Source organism: Telopea speciosissima, chromosome 3, assembly GCF_018873765.1.
Source record: "Telopea speciosissima isolate NSW1024214 ecotype Mountain lineage chromosome 3, Tspe_v1, whole genome shotgun sequence".
Classification (NCBI taxonomy): domain Eukaryota; kingdom Viridiplantae; phylum Streptophyta; class Magnoliopsida; order Proteales; family Proteaceae; genus Telopea; species Telopea speciosissima.
The window spans coordinates 23,907,437-23,929,065 of NC_057918.1; the positions used below are offsets into that span (position 1 = coordinate 23,907,437).

The window sequence follows — 21,629 nt, forward strand, 5'->3', positions numbered from 1 at the left end:
ATTCAGTTTCAGATCCAGATCCACTACATCCAACCAGGATCCACCCTAGTTAGCACAGGCTATGGCAAAACATTATTTGGAAAAATTTCATGGCATCACAGTATGTATAATGGGTTCAGTTCAAACCGTACAAATATCATAAGCAGTTATCACATTTTATCAAATAAATAAAAATGACATTGTAATATAGGATAGTTCTTAGCAAACATGACAGGTGATCGGATTAGAATTCGTGGGTAGCAGGAAAGATGAACGAATTGAGAACAATTAGTGATTAAGGGCCGAGGAATTATTCACAGTTTCAAATTACAGAGGGGCAGAGCATATACACAAAAAAGTGGGAAATTTATCAGAGATTGGTATCAGCTGTACAAAGAGGAAGGAATTCAACCCATCCCTAGCAAGGTTCAATTTTCCCCCATATTTATAAAATATGTACACTTGGTTTCTTTCCATCATATCTGTCTGCCTGTAGCAGGATCAGGAAGGAGGAGATGACGAATGAAGTTTGGTGTCAGGTAGCATTGCTACTGTAACTATGAAATACTCACAACCAATAGAGAGGCCATATGGGTTAGATGAGGATGCCGATCCCAGAGCTAAACGGTGGTGGGTACCCGTATCAGAGCTGAGGTGATCAACTTGATCTATCCCATGCTCAGTCCGAACAGGTGGTGTCCTCACAGTTTTCCGTTCGATGTGGACTATCTGACCAATTATGTAACTTGGTTTGTTTGGGAGGTGTTCTGTAAACAAGGCAACCGATTCCGCAGACAGATAGTAGTTAGAGCAGTTCTTGTTGATTGCCTCATAGCTCCCAGTAGAATTGACGACAAAGGCAGCAATCTCATGGAGTTCAAAACGACCAAATGATATCTTCTCCTTGTTTGCCTGTGGAGGAAAATCAAATCATCAGAAAATTACAAGTCAAAGGCTTAGAAATGAGGAAAGAGTGGAAGACAGAACATGGAAGGTGGGCAGGACCTATGTTGCAGATGTATCACCAAACTGGGCTTCTTTGCTTAAGAATAAATCTAGGGTTGGGTTATATACATGTTGGGCAAAAGGCTACTTTTATGGGCCTAAAATATGGATAATTAGGTTGCATACGGGATTAGTTATTTTAGTTCTATACTTTTAAGTGTTTAGTGGGGCTAGATTAGGACTCTGTTTTGAGTTTATTTCAATTTCCTAGTCAGTTTAAGTTACCTAATAGGTGAAGGGATTGAGTTAAGCCTTTCCTTTATAGTATAGGAGTCTATTTTTTAGTCTTTTATATAAGGTTGTAGGGGGGGCAAATATTGAACACGATTTTTTATATTAATGAAAAGCTTTTTGCCACTCTTCTTCTCCATTGAAGATTTCTTGTGTGTGATCAAGGTTGGTGGGATTGGTGTTTGATCCAATCGACACCTTGCAATGTGAAGCCCGGGTGGTTTGTTCAAGCTCTCTTTGTTCTTTTGAAGCCCTAATTTTTCAATTCAACTTTTGATTTTTATTCAAGATCTACAATCAAACAAGCTGCTGCAAAGGACATTCTGCAACAGCAGTAAGTTTGAATCTTCATCCCCAACCCCTACCATTCTTCTTCTAATCGTCTCACAGCCCAACCCTAAGTTTCCCCCTTTTTGTTTTCAATTTTCCCAATACCTAAATTCTGCCCAGACCAAACCAGCCAGCCAAATCACACCAAACTTTGATTGAATTGTCCTTCAATACTAAGGAAAACTCGATCCAAGTGGTTTCCTCATCTGACCATCATAAACCCTAAAAAATCCATCTTTTCCTCTTTTTCAAAAACCCGAAACCCTAACATGCACCTTGCTGCCGATTCATTCCATAACACTTCCCACCATTAAAACTTAACGTAACCTTCACTGATAGACTCCCCTACATCAACTTGCCCTAATCTCCCCTACATCAACTTGCCCTAATCCTACCATCAAACCCTAAACCTAATTTCACACTTTTACCTATTTTTGACCTCGCCGAACTACCCTGTTCATGGCAGATCCTGGTTATTGGCTTCTAGTTGGTCTCCTACCAATCTGGAACTACATTAACCTACCAACTCAACACCCTACCAATGGATGGTAGGAAATTGATGTGACGAATACGACACTTTCTAAATCAATTTAAATATTTATCTTAAAAGTCAGGTAGTTAATAATCCAATTTAATCAAAATTTAAAGCTTGCATCCCCTGAGCAACCTCCACAATGCAGACTGACCAAAGCAATGACTTACGATTAGCAAAATTTAAAGTCCTCCTCATGCGATTTATTTACAGCAAGATCCGATAATGATCCTTTTCATTGACACCAAGTCCAGAAATTCAAATGGCAGAATAAATATTTTCCATGTCAATTAGAACATTCGACACTATAAAATTGGATGTCATAACTAAATTTTTAAATTTTTGGTGCCCTATGCAAGCCAAGAAAAATAAAGATGCTTCCAGCAAAAGAGTATGACTGCCAAAAGAGGTAGTCCTCTTCTCTCCTATTGACTAATCTGGGCATGATTCAACAAAGGTCCCTGCACCGAGAAGACCCCCTAAGGACATTTGGCCTTCAGATTAATTAATTAAAAAAACTAAGAGAGATGATGGCATACTTCAATTCTCTACGAAAAAATGATCACTGGAGGTACAACTTGATAGAAGCCCTTTTAGGTCATTTTAAATTAGAAAATTTAAAACTTTTAACAGCTAGAAGTTACAATGGAAGAGTGCAACACATGGAGATCCCGAATATCACTCTATCTAATTAGAAAGCCCCCTCATCCCTCCACATGGCTCATATCATACAGGTCAACTAGTCACCTACCCAGAAAAACCTTTTCCTATATCAACTAGGATCAATCCAAACTACGTAGAGCTTGCCGCAAAAGTTCCTCTTCCATCAGTCAAATATTAAGGGGCGCAAATCCATATCATTTTCTAACTTCTCTAGGTACTCCAATGCCTACCGCTTCCAACACAATATTTATCACTAACAGATTCCTTGGTCTTTCATTGCACATGGCTGAACCTTCTCTACAGACTTCCCTTTATTGTCACATAATGTTACTAATCCATGTTACTAATCCTAGGTTTCTGCATTCGTTTTGCTTCTGTCCTCCACTACTCATCCATCTCCACAAAGGTTTTAGCAATCGGTATCCGTATTCGTATCAGCCAATGCCGATACCAATACATATTTGGTTGATTTGATCTGTATCTGTTCGATTTAAGATCAAAAGTCACTTTTAAATTAAAAATCCCCTTTTTGGTAGTATCGTATCGGGGTTGTATATCAGGCGCCACCAATACCATTACATATCAGCTGATACGATACCAATACTTAGAACAGTGATCTCCACATCTTCATCTTAATCACATTGATTTTCAACTGTATGTATGGTTATTTACTAAAAAAAATTCCAATTCAAGCATGAAAACCAAATTTGCAGTCAATAAAAAGGAAAATCAAACATTATTCGGTCCAAGTATAGCAACAAAAAAGAGCCAAATGCAACGAAGACAAGATTGAGGAGTAAAATCTTTACGTAGGGCCATTTAGAAACATCCAGTCAAAACTGTGACCCACCTCTGGGAGGTCACTGATAGACTCGTTCAGATCAATGAGATGATAGGCAACAAGATAAATAGGGTAGAGTTCCTGGGACTTGAATTCAGGTCCATCATACATTTCATTTATTTATTGCTACACTAAAGGAGAAATTACTTTCAATAAGGTTAAATTACTGACCTGCTTCTCAAGTTGATGTTTTGCGTATAAACTTTTAACCAATTCTTTCTTCTCTTCTAGCTCCTTCGTAAGGTGCCCATGTGCAACTTCAGCCCTTGAGCAACTGTCCAACAGCTCTGCACGGTGTCGAGACAGAAAACCCACTTTGTCTGCAAGGACCCGGATGCACGTTCGGAACTCCGCAGTAAAATCATCTTCATTGTCAGTGACAGAACTGAAGATAGAAACAAGCCAAAACATTCACAATTTGAGTAAATCCATCTCAAGCCAAAATATAAAAAATAAGTCAAAAGATAAACAAAATACAATATAACTCTTTCCCAAATATAAGTTAAAAGAAAGTGGAAGAAAGTCGACAAAAATCACATTTCTGCAAGTTTATATGATGGATCACAACTAGGGAAAAACTATATTTTAGTTATCCTTATTGATGTGCTTGGGCCATATCCACCATGGAAAGAAATGCAGCATAGAATACACCAAACCAATCCAAATAAGAATTTCAAAAGCACACAAACTTAAAGCTGAGAAAATCTAAAGCCTCCTACACTTGAGGGTCAAACTCTGGGAAGTTTTTGAGTAAATTACTTACTTGGCCAATGATAGAGCCAGAGAACGTAAGGAATCAGCAAAATTAGCCACTCCACCTGTTGCAGTAATGCAGCTCCGTAGTCTTTCGAAAAGGCTTCGCATTTTCACAGCAGACGCCCGCAGTGCACTATACTCTGAGGCCCTTCTATCAGCAGCACAAAGATGAGTATGGGCTTCCTCTCTCGCTTCATGCAGACAATTCTCCAAGTGAGCACAATTCATCTGTTTACAGAACAAATACATCAGAAATTTTAAGTATCAATAAATGTAATACCTTAAACAACGACTTTCGGCGAAGTGGCCTTGTAGTAATACTAACACTACTCATAGTTCTTCAAACTCTTACCCATGAAAACCCAAAATTCAACAGATAATCAGCAAAAGGAAAATAAGGACTCCTAACTAGACCATAAGAATCGAAATCGATTCCAACAAGGAAACCTAAGATAGACTAAAAAAGGGAAAGTAACTCAATCTCCTAATCGACACCAACTAGTCTAATAAAATAATTTTCTAGTTAAAAGAAAACCATAAAGATAAAATACCCTAAATATCCTACTGAACCAAAAGACCCAAATTGGACATCTCCATCTGGATTCGCCAAAAGGTTTGGGCCTGTCAAAGGAAGTGCACCTGCAGCAAGTAGCATGAAAAGAAGGCAGAAAAAATTGCAAGTTTTGCCATTGAGAATCACTTCGTACCCAAAGAAGCTAAAAGGGAAGGTGGGCATAATTTTTCTATATTAGGTTATTAACATAGAGATCATCCCTGGAATCTACTGGCACGGAAATCATTGTCTCCGAAGTCATAAGGGAGGAACAGTATAGGAGGGCCAAAATCTGTCGGAATAAACTATATAACAGGAAAAATCAATTGAAATATTTCTTGGTCCAAGTTAAAAAAATCAATAGAATTTCAAGATAAAAAAAGAATCAGGGGTGACAATATGGCAGTGGCATGCAAATATACATTATATAAGAAATTTTTTTTCTAGGTTTATATCAAATATCAAGAACTATACGCAATATATACAAAAATAGAAATTGTTCAGTAATAGAAAACTGAAATTGAGATAAGCTAATCAATGCTTAAATAATGAACAGAAATAAATATCAAATAATATATTATTCTGTTCGGGAAAAAAAATCTAAGATCCATAATCCTTTAAACTTGTCAAAGTTTAGTTTTTGGAGAAACAATCTCCACCTACAAACAATGATTCATACTGGTCCAATTTTTAATACAAAATCAACAAGAAAAAGGAAGCCATTACTTCATCAAAAAGTACCTGAGATTCATCTAGCAGTTTACGGCTGATTTCCAGTTCTCTCTTCAAATTGTCTACCTCCTCTAAAGCAGCTTCGATCTTGGTTTCAGTCTCACTGCACTCATTAGACTTGTCTGCTAGTGCCTTCTGCAGTTCCAATAAAAGATAACCCCCTACATTATTAGATGCTGAATCTTGCTCAACTGCAGTTTGACAAGGCAACGTGTTCAGAGGCTCCAATGTGGTCTCAGCAGTCGAGCTGGTTGATAGTGGCAAAGCCAACTGCCCCACCATCTTCTCTTGTCCTGCTTTATTACCTGCTTCCAGTTCATCTCGATGTGGCTCCAACATGGAAGAATCCAACAGAGGATTTAGCATACCCGAAGAATCAGCCATATTTTCATCCACACCTTCTCGTGCTTTGCTCGATTGCCGTTGAAACTGCTCTGGTTTGGATTCCAATAAAGCTGACGTGCATGAAAGCTCATCCATGGGTTCACTAGAGATGTAAGGCATCTGAGCTTCTCCATCACCTGATATTTCTGATTTGCAGTCATCAGCCTTCAAAGATGAGTGGCTAAACTCAGAGGCATCCTTACCACCTGGAAGTTTCTGCCCTTGCACATATTGATCAGATAATCTCTGCTCCAGCTCTTGAATGCGTTTCTCATAAGACAGGCATTGCATCTGCTTCATCCTTAGCATTGACTGAAGATGTTTGCCATACTCATCTTTCAGCTGTAAGGCTTCTGCTGTCTTCTCAGCCGCATTCTTCAGTACACTGTCCAACTTACTGTCATCTAGTGATTGGTATTCCATATCAGGACTAAAAGAGCAAATCAGGGCTATCGCAGAAGCAAGTTCAGCTTTCAGTCTCGCATTTTCAACTTCAATTTTGCTCGTTCCAGCAATTTCTACCGACTCATAGCCCTCGAGGAGGTCATCAGAGTCACCTTTCTCAGATGATTCTACAGTATTTCCTTCACCTTCAGCCAAGTTGGAACTATCATTTGACGTTGACATGGACCCTTTTTGTGTTTTATGCTTCTCGCCTTTATAAGGAATTCCAACCAAATATTCAGGAGCATAACGGTCAACATCAGCAATATCAATATCAAGCAAATTAGTGTCAAAAGGAGCAATATTGACATCACACTGATTTGGAGTATCAAACAATCCCATGGATGCTAATATATCCCGAGGAATGAAGGCATTCTGCGCTTTTAAAAACTCCTCTCGTCTTCTGACCTCAACCTCCCTCTTTGTTGCAAGCCTTTCTGCCAATTGTCCAGCCATGCCCATGTAAAGCTTCATTGAAGCTTTCCTCCTCACCACTTCTGCAAGGCATGCCCTGTATGCAGGTCCAATTCCACGTAGCAATTTTAGATCTTCAAAATGATCATCTTGTCGTGCCATTGCCTCCTTGAAAGCAGGAAATTGTAGACGGACATCTCTGATCAAAAATTGAACATAAGCTATCTTTTGCATGCAATTATGCACAAAGAGGTTCATGCCATTCTTTTTATCCATGCAGAGATCGAGCAGCTTCGAAATTGAATGATCACAAGCCTGCATTTTTGGTAAGTGATGCTTGTCATGGACATCATACATTGGACCCAGAGCGGAAACTGCATCATGAGGACGGAGAGAAGCAGATAGTTGGGAGCTCAGACAATCATCGACTAGTTTCTTCACAGTGTTGACATCCTTACTGCATAGAAGCAGATGAATAAATTTGGTGTAGGAAAAATTGCAATTCCATGATGAAAACTGCTACTGCATGTTGGGGCACCAGTATCTAATATGGACTACAGAAAGAATTACAATCCAAGTACTTAATCACATCTAGCAGCTTCCCCCCCCCCCCCCCAAAACTTTAATTAGAAAGAAAGAGGACTTTATTATGTTAAGAAGAATGAGAGTAAAGGGAAAATACATAGTATTACTTTCCAAAAGAAGAGTTTAATATCACTTGATAAGAATGAATATTAATAAAAAGCAAAAAAGTACAGTGGAAGTCCAATGCTAATTGTGACAACCCAACTTCTGATGAAAGCATGAGACAACAGCAATCACATGCTTACAAAGCAGAATGCACAAAGAAGCAGGAAGACCAACACCAATTCTGGGGAAATGTGGTTAAAAAGTTGAATGTGGCCTGAAAATAATATGTACCACTTAAAAAATTTAAGGGCAAAGTACTAACAAGCCACAGGTGCACGAAAGAGATTCTCAATGGAATATAGATTGTGCCAAGAATGTTTGAACCTTTTAGTTAAGGAACTTTTCTTGGTTCATATTCACAATAAGTATCACAGTAGCTACAAAAAGTTCTGCTCTCATTATTTTTTATAGTTTCTACTCTAGTACACAGGAAGTTGCTTAAGAGGTGAATAGCAAGAAACAGAATAGGAGCAAGGAAATGTTCATGTACTGGAAATATGCAACTAGGGGTTTCCCTCGGAAGAATTTTCAATTTTAATTTTCGAGGTAATGAGATTGTTGTTGATGTAAAAAAGCAATTCAATAGTGATTTGCGCAATCTCTAAACCCATTAAAACTTTCATACCTCCAACCCCCTTAGTGCTAGATTCACACATCCAACTTTAGACAAACCCATCTTATTCCTCATATCAACATATATCCTTCATATTAGAGCTTCATAGAGGAAAAAAAATAATTGACATGTGGCATTGAAGATGGGAAGGGAACCTCCACGATCACAATATATGAACTTATTTGTACATTTTTTAAATAAACAGGGCTTTTACAAACCAAATGGTGGGGCTGCTGGCTGATTGATCGGACTGTAATTTCCTCAGGGGTCAAAAGAAACTGCACACTTTCCTTATGTTGGTGGGAACCTTTTATGCAAATGTGAAGGAACAGAAAAACGAAGAAAAACTATAGGTTTGTTAAAACTATACAGCAGATAGAAGGTTCTCATGGAATCAAGTTTTGCTATCAAGGAAAATAATATGGCAGCAGATGCTCTGTAATCAAAAATGTTTGTCAGAATATTACAAGAAGACTAACGATGAGTGGAACAGAGTTAGTTGCATAAAAGGTTCCACCAACATAAGGAAAGTTTGCAGTTTCAGGGTTAAAGAACAAAACAAAACCTATCTCTAAAGAAGGCATCAATTTAGAATCAGAATGGGCAAAAACAAGTTCTAATGCAACGAACTATTAGTAGAATTAATTAATTGAACATGAAACACCAACCTCAAAGACTGCTTTATACTCTCTTGCTCCTTGAGATACCGCTGATGGTCTTTTATCATCAACTCCAAATCCCTTATAGCAACTGAAGCCTTACTAGCATAAAGTTCTTCAACCCGACGCTTCAGTTCATTGAACATCTGCTTTAATTGCATAACCTTGGCCTCAAATTGCCTGTGTGAACTGCTACAATTATCAGCCCACTTCCGTAAATTTTCTTCCTTCACAAAATCAAGCAAGCACTTCCTAGTTTGTGTCTGCAAGGCTGGATGGACTTTGCAAGATCTCAGTCTCTCTATATCTCTGCCGACATTCGCCAAGAGGTCCGAATGGTAGCGATGCTGCTGTGAGTAACACTTCATGAAGTCCATGTACATTTGGTAAATCATCCGATAGTAATGATCCATGCTAGCCTTAGCAGTCTCTACAGCCCTCTCTTGCACCTTCTGCTCTCCAAGAAGCCTCTCGCAATCCTTAAACTTCGATAGGGTGCAGGTGAATATAGCATTCCCACGTTGATAATGATATCTAAACTGCCTATCATATGAAGGCAATGCCTTGAGAGCAGGGTCAGTAGCATCATCCAGAGGGTGGGGGTCTTGATTTGAGGAAGGCATTGGAGGTTCACTGATTTCAGGGATATCGATTCGCTCTTGTGGAGGTGGAGGCGAATCGCTAAGCATTCGAGCTCTGTTGTAGACGAAAACTTCGCGGCCATCGCTAGGGAGCTTGTACGCCGACAAGGGCCTTTGAGCTTCAAGCTTCGTCTCCTGGCAGAAGAGAACTTGATCACCCAATTGAATTCCAGATACTGGCTCTAAGTATCGTTGAACTGCTTCAACAGGCGTGGATTCATCGCATTGAAGATCGAAATTGCGGCCGTTCTCGACTATTCGAATAAGTAGCTTCCTTCCAGGTACAAATTCCTCCGTTAAGGTAGAACTCATTCTAACCCCAAATTGGGAAATCTCCACCACAAAAGCGGAAAGACCCAATTCACAAAAACAACCGAAATTCAAAAAATTTACAAACTTGCTCTTTTATCTCTGCACCCAAAACGAATCCCCCCACCAAATTCTCTAAAAATCGAAATCAAGGTAATTCGGCTTAGTCCCAACTCCAACAAGAGACCAAAATCCTGAAGTTCCACCAAAACGAGAGAATAATACCGTAATTATCACAAACCTATGACAACAGAGTTCATTAAAACCTAATTTCATCAAAACCCACCAAACATATAATCAACAAAACCCTAATTCTACTTTCCGTCTTTTCCTTTCCCAACCTTTTTGTCTTTCCCTTACTTGCACCGCATATAGACCAGTTCCTTTTCCCAAACCCACAAGAGAAAGATATAATCAGAATCTTTTTTGGGGTTGTAAAACCTAGAAACAGAATCACGTAAACAAAGGCGAACACAGCGAAGATATCTCTTCGAACGGTCACTCCAACCGATCTGTAAACCAAAAATTCAATTTTTTTTAAAAAAAATCCAAATAACCAAAACTTTAACGGCCGGCGAAGATAATCAACGAAGTCTACGACAGTTGAATTACTTGAATCAATTACGTATGAAGTTAGATCAACGAAAATACTCAGAAACCAACATCAAAAACCCTAGTTTTAAGTGAATTTTTTTTATTTTTTATAATTAATCACAAGAGAACCTTTTATGGCAAGTAACCAACCCGTAGCAGAAGAGAGAGAGCTTTCCCTCCTTCACAGGAAGTCAGGAAAGAAGGAAACACCGGAGGAACAGCTTTGCAACTTCGCTTCATTTATCCATTATATTATCTCTCTATTTATTATCCTTATTTAATAAGGGGAAATAACCATTTAGAATAGGACACGTGTTACGTATAGAAGAATATCGAGGATATTAATTAAATTGTGGGGGGGCCACTTAAGTGGTTGCTTGGGTAACAAGTTGGAGAAGTGTATAGAGTATGGAAGTATATTAACGATCATCTGTACTCCATTGATCAAATGGTTGAAATGTTCTGATAACTTTGATCATGGAAGCAATAAAGATTATATGACACGTGTTGTGCATATGAACCCAAGACAGTCCACATTTTATAGAAAAAACGTACCCAATGTACGAGGTTCCCACCACTACAGGGTCTGAAAATGATCATAATATATAACTCGAAAATCGATGCAATATCTGATCGATACTGACATGGTATCAAGATCAATAAGATGCAAAACCGGTACATACCGATACTTAGAACCATGATGTACATAGCCTTCCCCCCCCCCCCCCTTTCACAGAGATGTTGTTTCTAGTCAGTATATGGCTGATCCGATACATATACTTAGAATCATGAAGTACGCAGTCTTAACCCCCCCGTTTCGCAGAGACGTTGTTTCCAATCAATATATGAGCAATCCGATACAGATACTTAGAACCATGATGTAAACAGCCTTACCCCGTTTCGCGAAGACGCTGTCTCCAGTTAGTCCATGCTTTACATGGGGCCAAAAAAGACAATGATTTCACCATCAAGAAAATATCTGAAGATCCCCCAAAATAATTCTCAAAGCAAGGTCCCTACACCATCACTGCAAGTTGTAGTTGTAGTAGTTGTTGTTGTTACGAGTTGGTACTGTACTCATTACTGGTCAAGTTGGTACTGCGACCAACAAGTAAAACACGGATCAGTTTGGATATAAAGTCAAGTTGAACCGGACTTGTTAGCCTACAGCCCAGGGATTCAAGTATCGAGAATCGGATTGGTGAATCAGTTGCGATTCAACTGTGATCGATCTCAATTTTCATCGATTCACACTTAAAAACTTTGGAAATTTCATGTTTTTAAATATGTGGACCGATTCTAAGGTTCTTGAGTACTAATTGGTTCAAATCCAATCCCGTGCGCCTAAAGTGACAGATCAATGATAAAAACAAAAGAGAAAAGAATGTAACTAAAAGCCCCTTTTGTTTATCGGGGGAGTATGGGATGAGAAAATTGGGGGATTAGATCTCACGTATTGGAGGAGGTGGAGTGAAATATTGATGATAAAAATGGTGGAAAAGTTACATTATTCACCTCTGGATCTGTTTGGTATTTCATAAGCATAAATGCCTTAAATTTTTCTTTTGATCTACTAGTTTAACTTCAGCTTTCATAAAATTTACACAACCCTTCCATTGCTAGCTAAGCCCCCCCCTGACAATCTCATGATCACAGCCCTGCCCTGCCCTGCCCCGTGTTCAAGGATTGACCCCTCCCCTCTATATGTTTTGTTACCAATTGCTTTTAAACATGTGCAATGCAACCCCAACACTTTGAGGTGTCATATACCAGACTTGCACCCTGTAGGGAATTCGAGTAGAACTCATCCTCCAAAGCTAGCCGTTAAGGAGAGGGTGTCCAAGTACCTATAAGTCTCTACATTGGGCTACTCATATTTGATGTGAGATTAATACTTCCGCCTTTCACGTGGAACTTCAACAGTCTCCCCTTGCACCTGGGAATTATTAAGATCTTCTCCAACTTCATCCTCGAAGGCATTCTGGGTTCCCACGCTCTAGCTCTGCAGCAACATTGGCTTTGATACCACTTGTTATGGACTTGAGTAGGAGTCATCCTCAAAGGTTAGCCATCAAGGAGAGGGTGCCCAAATACCTATAAGTCTTCGGATCGAACTACTCAGATCCGATGTAAGATTAATACTTCCGCCTTCCGCTTAGAACCCCAACACGCCCATCCCACAACTTAAAGATGTCATTGTTACAAAATTAGTCAAAACTCTATTTAAAATGTAGATTGTTTTCTCTTATGCAAAACCTAAAAAACTAAAATGTAGCTCTAAGTAGATAAACATGGAATGAATCATGTCCAACAAAGTCCTATACTTTCTCACTAAAACACTATTTTGTTGTGGTATTTTGGGATGTGAAAATAGTAAATCAAACAGTGCTGAGATATTTGAGCCTCAATGACATAGAGTCGCCACCTATATAAAACAAATGACTCCACTTCAAACTAATTTGACCAAAGGTTGGATCCGTGTCAGATTGTAATCCGAAGAAAGTGTTATGCACATTGGTCCATACAATTACACTGGATTTCAATCTATAGTAACATGTTAAAGCATTGAACTATGATGTATTTTGCAAAATAATAATGTACAAGAAAGAAAGAGGAAGAGGAAAGAACATTCATCTCTATCTAGTTGCGCTACAACACAAAGGAACATGTTGTTCATGTTATTCATGTCTTCATCTACTCATTAGTTAATATCTAATTTAAGGGAGAAAGAACGCTACTTGGTCTCATCCAGTGTGCAGCCCCTGCGCATAGACACAGGGCAGCACCAAATGATTGTCGTGTCCACAGGAATTTCCACCTTTTCATGGGGGTGTGTTGGTCATTTTATGCGGCCATGTGTCTGAGTGTAGGTAGCATTCTCTTTCCCCTAATTTAATTAAACCATATCATATGTTAATTTTCCATGCATCTTTGAAAATGTTTGTAAATTAATCTAATGTGGAGTAAATTAAGTGTCTCAAAGAAACATACAAAGTTCATCTCCCACGGCTACGGCCCCGTTTGTTTGCCGAATAAAAAAGGGTGGAAAACTTGTGAGGGTGGGTCTCACATGTTGTGGGTTGGGTTGACAAGGAAAGGAAAGGAAATAATGGAATATGGATTTTGTAATAAGGTGGGATTCCATAGGAAAGAAAGGAAATAGGAAGAAGAGAGAGATGACCTCAAAAATAACTTTTTCATGAATGGATTATGAAAGTGAATGGGGTGGGGAAAAAAGGGATGTCATCTGACCAGATAAGAGTAAATGCATTTAATGAGCTTGTCTGAAAGTTTCCTACCCCATGTTTCCAAACATACACATTCTTGGTATTTTATGAGAAAATAGTACACTTTTCCCATCCTTTTTTGCCTATCCCACTTTTATCCAACAAACAAACGGGCCCGTTAGGAAAATACTAATTACTCGCAAGTGTGTAAGAATGTTGCCACTATGATCTTTTTTGTGGTAATCAATATTGCCACTACGATCACACCAAGTGACATCTCCATACAAGGTAGGGCCAAGGAGGTTGACAATGGGAGAGTCTCCACATGGCTTTGAATGTAGAAGAAAACATGTGTTTCACGGATCGGATCTCTCTATTGCACGGGCTGCCCCAACTACCCTGTGACGTAGACACAGGATTGTGCACAATGACCACCTTACCCCTGCTCGAGCGCCTTGCCTGAGTGGGGGTAAGGCGATCATTGTGCTTTGTGCGGGCCCTATATTTGCACAGCATGACGCAGTTGGGACAGCTCGCAGTAGACGATCCGGATCCTGGGTTTTTTTTTTGTCAAGAAAAGGTAGAGTGACGCATCCACCGAGCGAGAATTTATAGAAATAGAGAAGAGTTAATTTAGGTTTTCTTCATTTGTTTATTTGCACATGTATTTCTAAAAATTAATTTACCTTTTATTTTTTTTTTTCTTTATTTCTATATATATTCTATTAAAAGAAGATTCATGCATAGTGTGGGTCCCTAATATCCACCACGTATATCACGTTTTCAGTAAGAGGATGAGGATCTACATATATTACAATTTAGTTTAATAATTCTTTCTAGAGAAAATATTTAGTGATTTTTTGAATCTATTTAGTTTATATGACATAATTATATAAATTTCTTTTGTCAATCAAAGGGTTATTGATAATTATCACCTCCAATTTCCTCCAATTCCTCACATAGGAGCGGAAATGACTACCCTACCCCATCTTGGGCAGTGTGTTCGGGCAAGGGGTAGGGTGATCATTTCTACTCCTATATGAAAAATTGGAGGAAATTGGAGTGAGCAGCAAATAAGAGGGGATAACGATTCGGATTATGAAAAACTCCAATTCAATTCAAGAAAGAAGAAAATTTTTTTACTCAAAAAGGAGATTTCAAGATTTATACTGAAAATGGGTGGTTTTAACCACCAAACAATGATCAACCCTAGAAGAAAATCCCCTTCGCAAAAATGGGTGGTTTTTGAAAATGTTTTACCAAAAAAAAAAAACATTAAGCGAATGGAAAACCAAATTAAAAAACAAAAAAGATAGTGTAACATACTCTTAAGTGTTGGGGTTCCACATAAAGGTGGAACTAATAATCTAACATCAGATGTGAGTAGTCCCGTGTGAAAACTTATAGGTAATTGGACACAGAATTTTCCATCCATTAGAGGGGCAAACATCTAAAGTATAAAGGGATAGATCTCTACCCTCCATTGGGGTGTGGGACCCACGCCCCATAGAGGGTTCGGATTTGTCCTCACCCATGTCCCCATGTGGGGAGCTGATCTGAACTCGTAATCTATCTCTGATAATACGAATTAATATGGACAAGAATGCTAAGGAGCGAGGAGGTTGTTGAAAAAAATAAAAGAAAGGAAAACAAGCCTAAGCAAACAACATGAGTCATGATCAATGAATTCATATGCCATGTCAAGGAGCTCTCTAGCTAGTTAAGTTTTTGTAATCTATGATGCTTCTCCAAGCTATTCATTCTTTCGTTTGGTACAAAGCATGACAATTGTATTAAAAGAATTCGGCTAATCTTTGAGAATCTTTAGTCGTGACAAAAATTTACAAGAAAAGGGGGTGGATGAAGCCACCACACTTGAGACAAAGAAAATCTAGAAACATCCATTGCGTAAAACATGGGCTTCCCATACAAATTCGAATTTAGCTTGTCTCTAGGGAGGCGTATGCCCAGGGTACTGTCAGGGGGCATGCAGCGGTTGAGTTGTACCGCACAAATCTCTACGCATGCCTAGGGATGTGTGTGGCACAGCCCAACGGCTGACAGTGCCCTGGGTGTTCCCTGCTCCCTGGAGACGATCCTGATCCTACAAATTCGTGAGATACGTGAATGGAGAAAACAATAAAAAAGAAACTACAAAGTATACCAATGTCATCAACAATAGACCTCGTAGCCTAGTCCAGAGACGAATCGAGCCTATTAACAACCAAGATCACAAGGGTCTGAGCATTTAGCTCAGATAGCGCTACCAGCTTTAGGTTTGGTTGTAAGACGTTGGAGGTCAGGTGTTCGATTCTCCGAGTTCCCCTTTTCTTTCCACCAAAAAAAATTGTGTGCAAGCACATGAGGGTGGGCGCAATGACCACCCTGCCCCCTGAGTGACAGACCCATTTGTCTGGGTGCAGCCTGCGTTGCGGCACAAAGAACATTCTCCTTTGAAACAATTATATATATTAAATTCTACTATAAAAAAAAAATTATATATTAAATCCAAACAACCAACCTGTAGGTAATATGTCAGGTTCAGGTTTGGAATGACATCTTTGATGATAAAAAACTAGCTGGGCTTAAATCAAGACAACCAAATAAGGAAACAAAATCATTACTTATGACAAAAGTAGATGCTGCTGATATTTGCTGAAAAATAAAGTCTTCTGGAACCACCAGGATCGATCATCGATATTGATGTGAACCTGATTGAACACTGAAAACTAAACAATGACGTTTTTATGATTTAATGGGATGAGAATATGAGACAGAGGGAAAATAATGAGCCAACAATGGCCGCAAATAGGGCCAAAAAAGTTTTCAAATTAACCTATTATTGCTCAAGAAATTCGAATTTCTTTCCTAGTAAATCAATTATTGGGTGATGTTCTCACCCGGGAACAATTGCTCCATTGTGACCAAAGTGATCACGAGTTCGAGTCTAAAAACAGTTTCTTTGTGAAAGTAAGGGTAAAGCTGCGTATATTATGATTCTCTTCAGACCCTGCAATGGCGGGAGCCTTGTGCATTGGGTACGCATTGTTCTCTGTCTGGGAGCACACGAAATGCAGATTGCGGTACTACGCCCAAATACATGGGGCAGGACAGGCACTCGTCATTTCAATCATTCAGGGGGCGGGGTTGTGATTTCGCCTACCCATTTTGTCTGGGGTTGTGCCCCCAATGCAGAGAACATTTTCCCATCAAATATTTTGGTTTGCTGGAATCAAATTTTAACGCTGGAGCATTGTCATGAACAATTGTTTGCTTTAGATAATGGGTCTAAAATCTAAACTCTTAAATAGTGCAAAGCAAAATGATGGAATCTAAGCTAATAAGGAATCGTATGAAGTCAATTTTAGGAATTTGTGACTTTTAGATGATATGTCCAAAAACATCTTACATTGGTGGTGGCCCAAAAACCTGAGTGGGAATAAATAATCTCTTTTTTTCTGTTTTTGGCATTCATTTTAGGGTTTTGAACTCCTCCACAAAAGAAGGCAAAGGTTATTATTTGCTCCAAGCTTTGTCACAAAATAAATAAAGAAAAAAGAACTTAGTTCGGGAGTGTGGCTTATTTCATGTGTTTATCTCTCTCCTCCCCAATATTATAAGACATTTCTATCCTTTATTTGAGGGAGATTTGAGGGAGAAGAAAGATGTAGACACATGGAGAGTTGGCATTAATCTCTCTTGGAAATTGATAACCCCCCCCCCCAAAAAAAACCCTAGTTTCTGTATGATCCATATGGGATAGAATCGCTGGAAATATTTACCAAAAAAAAAATCAACGAAAATCGATTAAAAGCAGCAACTCTCTCACCCCCTCTTTTCCCGGCCCTCCCGATAGCAATTCAGATCCTCTACAGCACAGCTGCCCTAGTGTCCTGAGAGATGCAGACACAGCTGCATGCAATGACCGCCTTACCCCTATCCGAGCGCCTTGCCCGAGCGGGGGTAAGGCGGTCATTATGCATGCGGCTGTGTCTACGCCGCTCAGGCCGCTAGGGCAGCTGCGCCGTAGAAGATCCGGATCCCTCCGATAGCTCTTTAGTGAAGGTGTCAAGAATAATTTCTTTAGTGCCAATATTTTTAATCAAAACTCGATCATCCTAAATGTTCTTTTTAACGACAACATACTTGATCTTAATGTCTTGACAATGACTTATTGAGTACATGTTGCTGAAAAACTGACTATTGTTGTATATCTCAATAGCCTTTTCCATAGAAGATATAATCTTGAGAGTTGTGACGAACTGCCTCAACCACGATGCCTGAGAGACAACCTTATAGAAAGCCTCCACTTCTACTTCCATAGTAGAAGAGTCTATCTTTTGGTTGTTTTATGCTCCTTCAACAAGCAAAAAGATATATCATGCGATGGATCTCCTCATATCTCTACATCCAGCATAGTCCAAATATGAGTAGCAAATCATTTTCAAATCATCAACATGCATATATGTGAGCATGTGATCCTTGATGCCCTTAAGATATCTCATCACTTTCTTTGTCACTATCCAATGTGGTAGTACAAGATTCCAAAATAATCTTCCTAATACTCTCACTACAAAGACAATGTCAGGTCTTGTACAAATCCAAGCATACATTGAACTTTCCACCGCTGATATATATGAGATATTATGGATTTCTTGTAGCTCTAAATCAGTCATCAGATATTGTTCCAGATTGATTTGTCACCTTTTATAATTGGTGCTACATTCGGCTTAGAACTGCTCATTCTGAAAGGTTCCAAAAGTTTATTAATATAACTTTTTTGGGATAATTTTAAGGTCTTATTTAACCTGTTGTAGTGAATCTCTATTCTCTATGCCTAAGACAGAAAATTTTACTCGTATCCTTCATATCGAAGTTACATGTTAGAAAGTCTTTGATTTCTTGTCACAGACTAAGATTAGTGTTCATCAAGAAAATATCTTCCATATATAAAAACTAAAATAATGAAATGGTTTCCCTTGTTCTTAGTTGAGATACATTAATCTGTACGATTCTCTTCAAAACCAAAGTAAGTAACTATGTGATCAAACTTGAAGTGTCACTGTCAAGAAGCTTGTTTAAATCCATATATAGGTCTCTTAAGTTTACAAATTAGATCTCTTTTATCCGATAAAAATCCTTTAGATTGATCTATGTATAATTCTACCATAAGATCGCCATTTAACAATGTCATTTTGACATTCATTTGGCGTAGCTTAAGGTCAAACTGAGCCATTAAAGCCATGATAATCCATATAGAATATTTTCTTGAAATTGGAGAAAAGGTTTCCTTAGAATCCATATCTTCATTTTATCAGTTTTGAAAATCTTGGGAGTCTTTTGTCAGGCCTATTGCGGCGAGATCTGAGCTGATGTCCACTTGACTGAGCTGGCCTGCACAAGTAAACAACACTAGTCAAGGAAGTGCCGACCTTGACCGGTTAGTACGCTCCGATGCCTAAGTCAGATCTCTACAACAGATAAAAACTCAAATCCAAAGAATAGGAAGTGAGAGACCCCTTTACCTGGAGTAGGCGTTGCTATTTATAGGTTCGAGATGGTGGATTGGTGTATGATTTTCCAAATCGGAGACAGTATGGAGTGTCTCATATAAGTATAGGTGTCATCTCTAGGATGAAACACTTGTCGAGTTGGAAGTCATTAGGAAAGCGTGACTTTAACTGACTTGAGCTTTGGTAAGGTTAATCTTACCACACTGGTTTGTTTGCTTGATGCTCAAGCTTTTAAGTCTTATCTGAGTGAGCCGAGTTGACACTTCAGCTCGGTTTCCTGGTCGATTCGAGAATCGTTCAAATATGATCATATTAGCACCCGGACTTAATCCTGACCGGTTAGATTTCATACTCGGTTTGGCTCGTCATAACCTTATACGGTTCTGTTTTAGTTCGGCATTGGGTTCATCCGTTGCTTCGTTTTGTCTGACCTACCACGTGTCACTTAGAGATTGGCTAGGTCCAATATGGTATATCAAGGCCTAATATCGTTCTATATAACCTTGGGAGTCTTTTGTCGATTTTGAAAATCCATTTACAACCAACGATTTTTGCTCCCTATGGCAACTTAACAAGTTCACAAACTTGATCTTTTCCATCGACTCCATCTCTTTCTTTATGGCATTTAATCATAACTTGGAATGCAGACTATCTATGACTTGTGAGAATGATATTGGATCTACTTTCATCCAGTGGCATGTCCGACCTTCTGATCTTACAAGATTGTCTTAAATTCGATTGTTTAGCCAATAATCAATTCAGAAACAATTTAAATTGATCACTTTAATCATGTTTATAATAAATGATCTACTAAATATTTAATAAATTATTATTTTTTAGTGACAAAGAATTTCTAATCATATGTCTCGCCTCACTCTTATCCCTTAAAGAAGCTGATGCACATGCAACACATGTGCAAACATTGAAGCTGAAATTATAAATTATTTAAAACACTTCATTATACAAATTTATGGCCTCTTTTAATTAAGTATATTGGGCCATGAACAATAAAGACCTATGCACAATACGTGTCTTTTGTATCCACCACGTTTATCACATTTTTAATTAAAAGGATAAGGATGTACATCTACTACAAAATTTTCATTTTTCCTATAAACATCTAGTCATGGTTCTAAGTATCGGTATCGTATCATCTGTATCAGGCGATATGTATCGGTTTTGCTAGTCATTGATATTGATACCGTGTTGATATCGTATTAGTAGTACGGTACGAACAAGGGGTAAAATGATCAAAAAAACTCATTTTTTAAGGAATTTCAAGGGTAATTTTGTCCAATACAACCAATCCAGGCCGATACCATATCGATTTTGCATGTTGCCAATACCCGTTCCGATACCATGCACTAAAACCATGCATCTAGTACAAAGTGATGGAGATTGATCTCTTACCTTTCAAAACCTAATTGGTAGGCCCTGCCTTCAAAATAAATTAAAAAAAGAATTTAATAGGAAACAAAATCATTACTAATGACAATTCATTGATGAAAAACTAGATTTTGACTTGGGCGAATCATATAAGTCAAGTAAATAAAACAAAAAAACATAAAACCTAATTTGGAATCATGAAGATTTGCTGAGAGTTTACGAAATAACTAGACTAGGTCTGAGTGAGAGTCTTATGTTTTAGCCCAAATCATGTGAAATTGAGTTTGGTTTTCTCTTATTGGATCCCATACTATTCATAGACCATAAATTTGATTACAACTAAACAAAATCGTAGAATTTTTATTTGTTATCTTCAATATTAGTCTCTTTTTTTATTTTTTTGTACACCGAAGCAATTATAGCCTTCCCCCCCCTCACTCGGAGGAGAAAAAGAAAGATATTCAAAAAAGGGTAATTAAGCATTCTCTATGGCAAAGTGTGGCTTCTGCGCGTGCATGAGGCCAATGAGAGAGTGTGTGGAAGCATCACAGGGATAGGGCAGTCATTTCGCTTGGCCCATTGTGTCTAGGTGTGGGCGGTACAAACCCTCCATAGAAAAATTCTCTTCTTAAAAAAACAAGAAAAACACATGAATCGACTCTCAGGTTTGATTCGCCCAACTCACCAAATTTTGGAAGAAAAAAAAAATGTCGAATAAAAAAACCTTGATTTTCCAACTATATTAACAAAATGAACCTGAATTTATTACTAAAAGATCTAAAGTTTATTAATTGGAATGGCTGAAAGAGCCACCAAATCAACGGTTTTAGATCTTGCAAAGAAAACTGAGATTTTTTTCCTTTGGGCTTCAGCATGACTTGAAGTTAAAAAAATTGTTTTTTCAAATCTAATATTATTGATAGCATTAATTAATATATTAATGATACTATTTCGACGCCACATTAATAAGAATGATTTAATTCTTGATCTAATGTGAACGGTGAAGTGTGAACCCAATTTAAGGCCGAAAACTTAACAATGACGTTTTTATTTTGATGGGAATGATTTAAATGAGACTCCAACTTGAAACCCATTTGTCAAACTTCTTAAATTTGTCGTTTTTAATTTGATGT

General features: G+C 38.3%; 1 protein-coding gene across 1 annotated transcript; it reads right to left on the bottom strand.

The window, feature by feature from the left end:
* Positions 1-237: 237 nt before the first annotated feature.
* Positions 238-9,912, bottom strand: LOC122655759 (autophagy-related protein 11-like). The gene is made up of 5 exons (XM_043850077.1): positions 8,836-9,912; positions 5,632-7,321; positions 4,345-4,565; positions 3,753-3,966; positions 238-891 (listed from the first exon to the last, which is right to left on the bottom strand). Exons 1-5 carry the CDS (start codon positions 9,777-9,779, stop codon positions 481-483), a joined length of 3,480 nt encoding a protein of 1,159 aa, XP_043706012.1. The 5' UTR covers positions 9,780-9,912; the 3' UTR covers positions 238-480.
* Between the last annotated feature and the right edge of the window lie 11,717 nt (positions 9,913-21,629).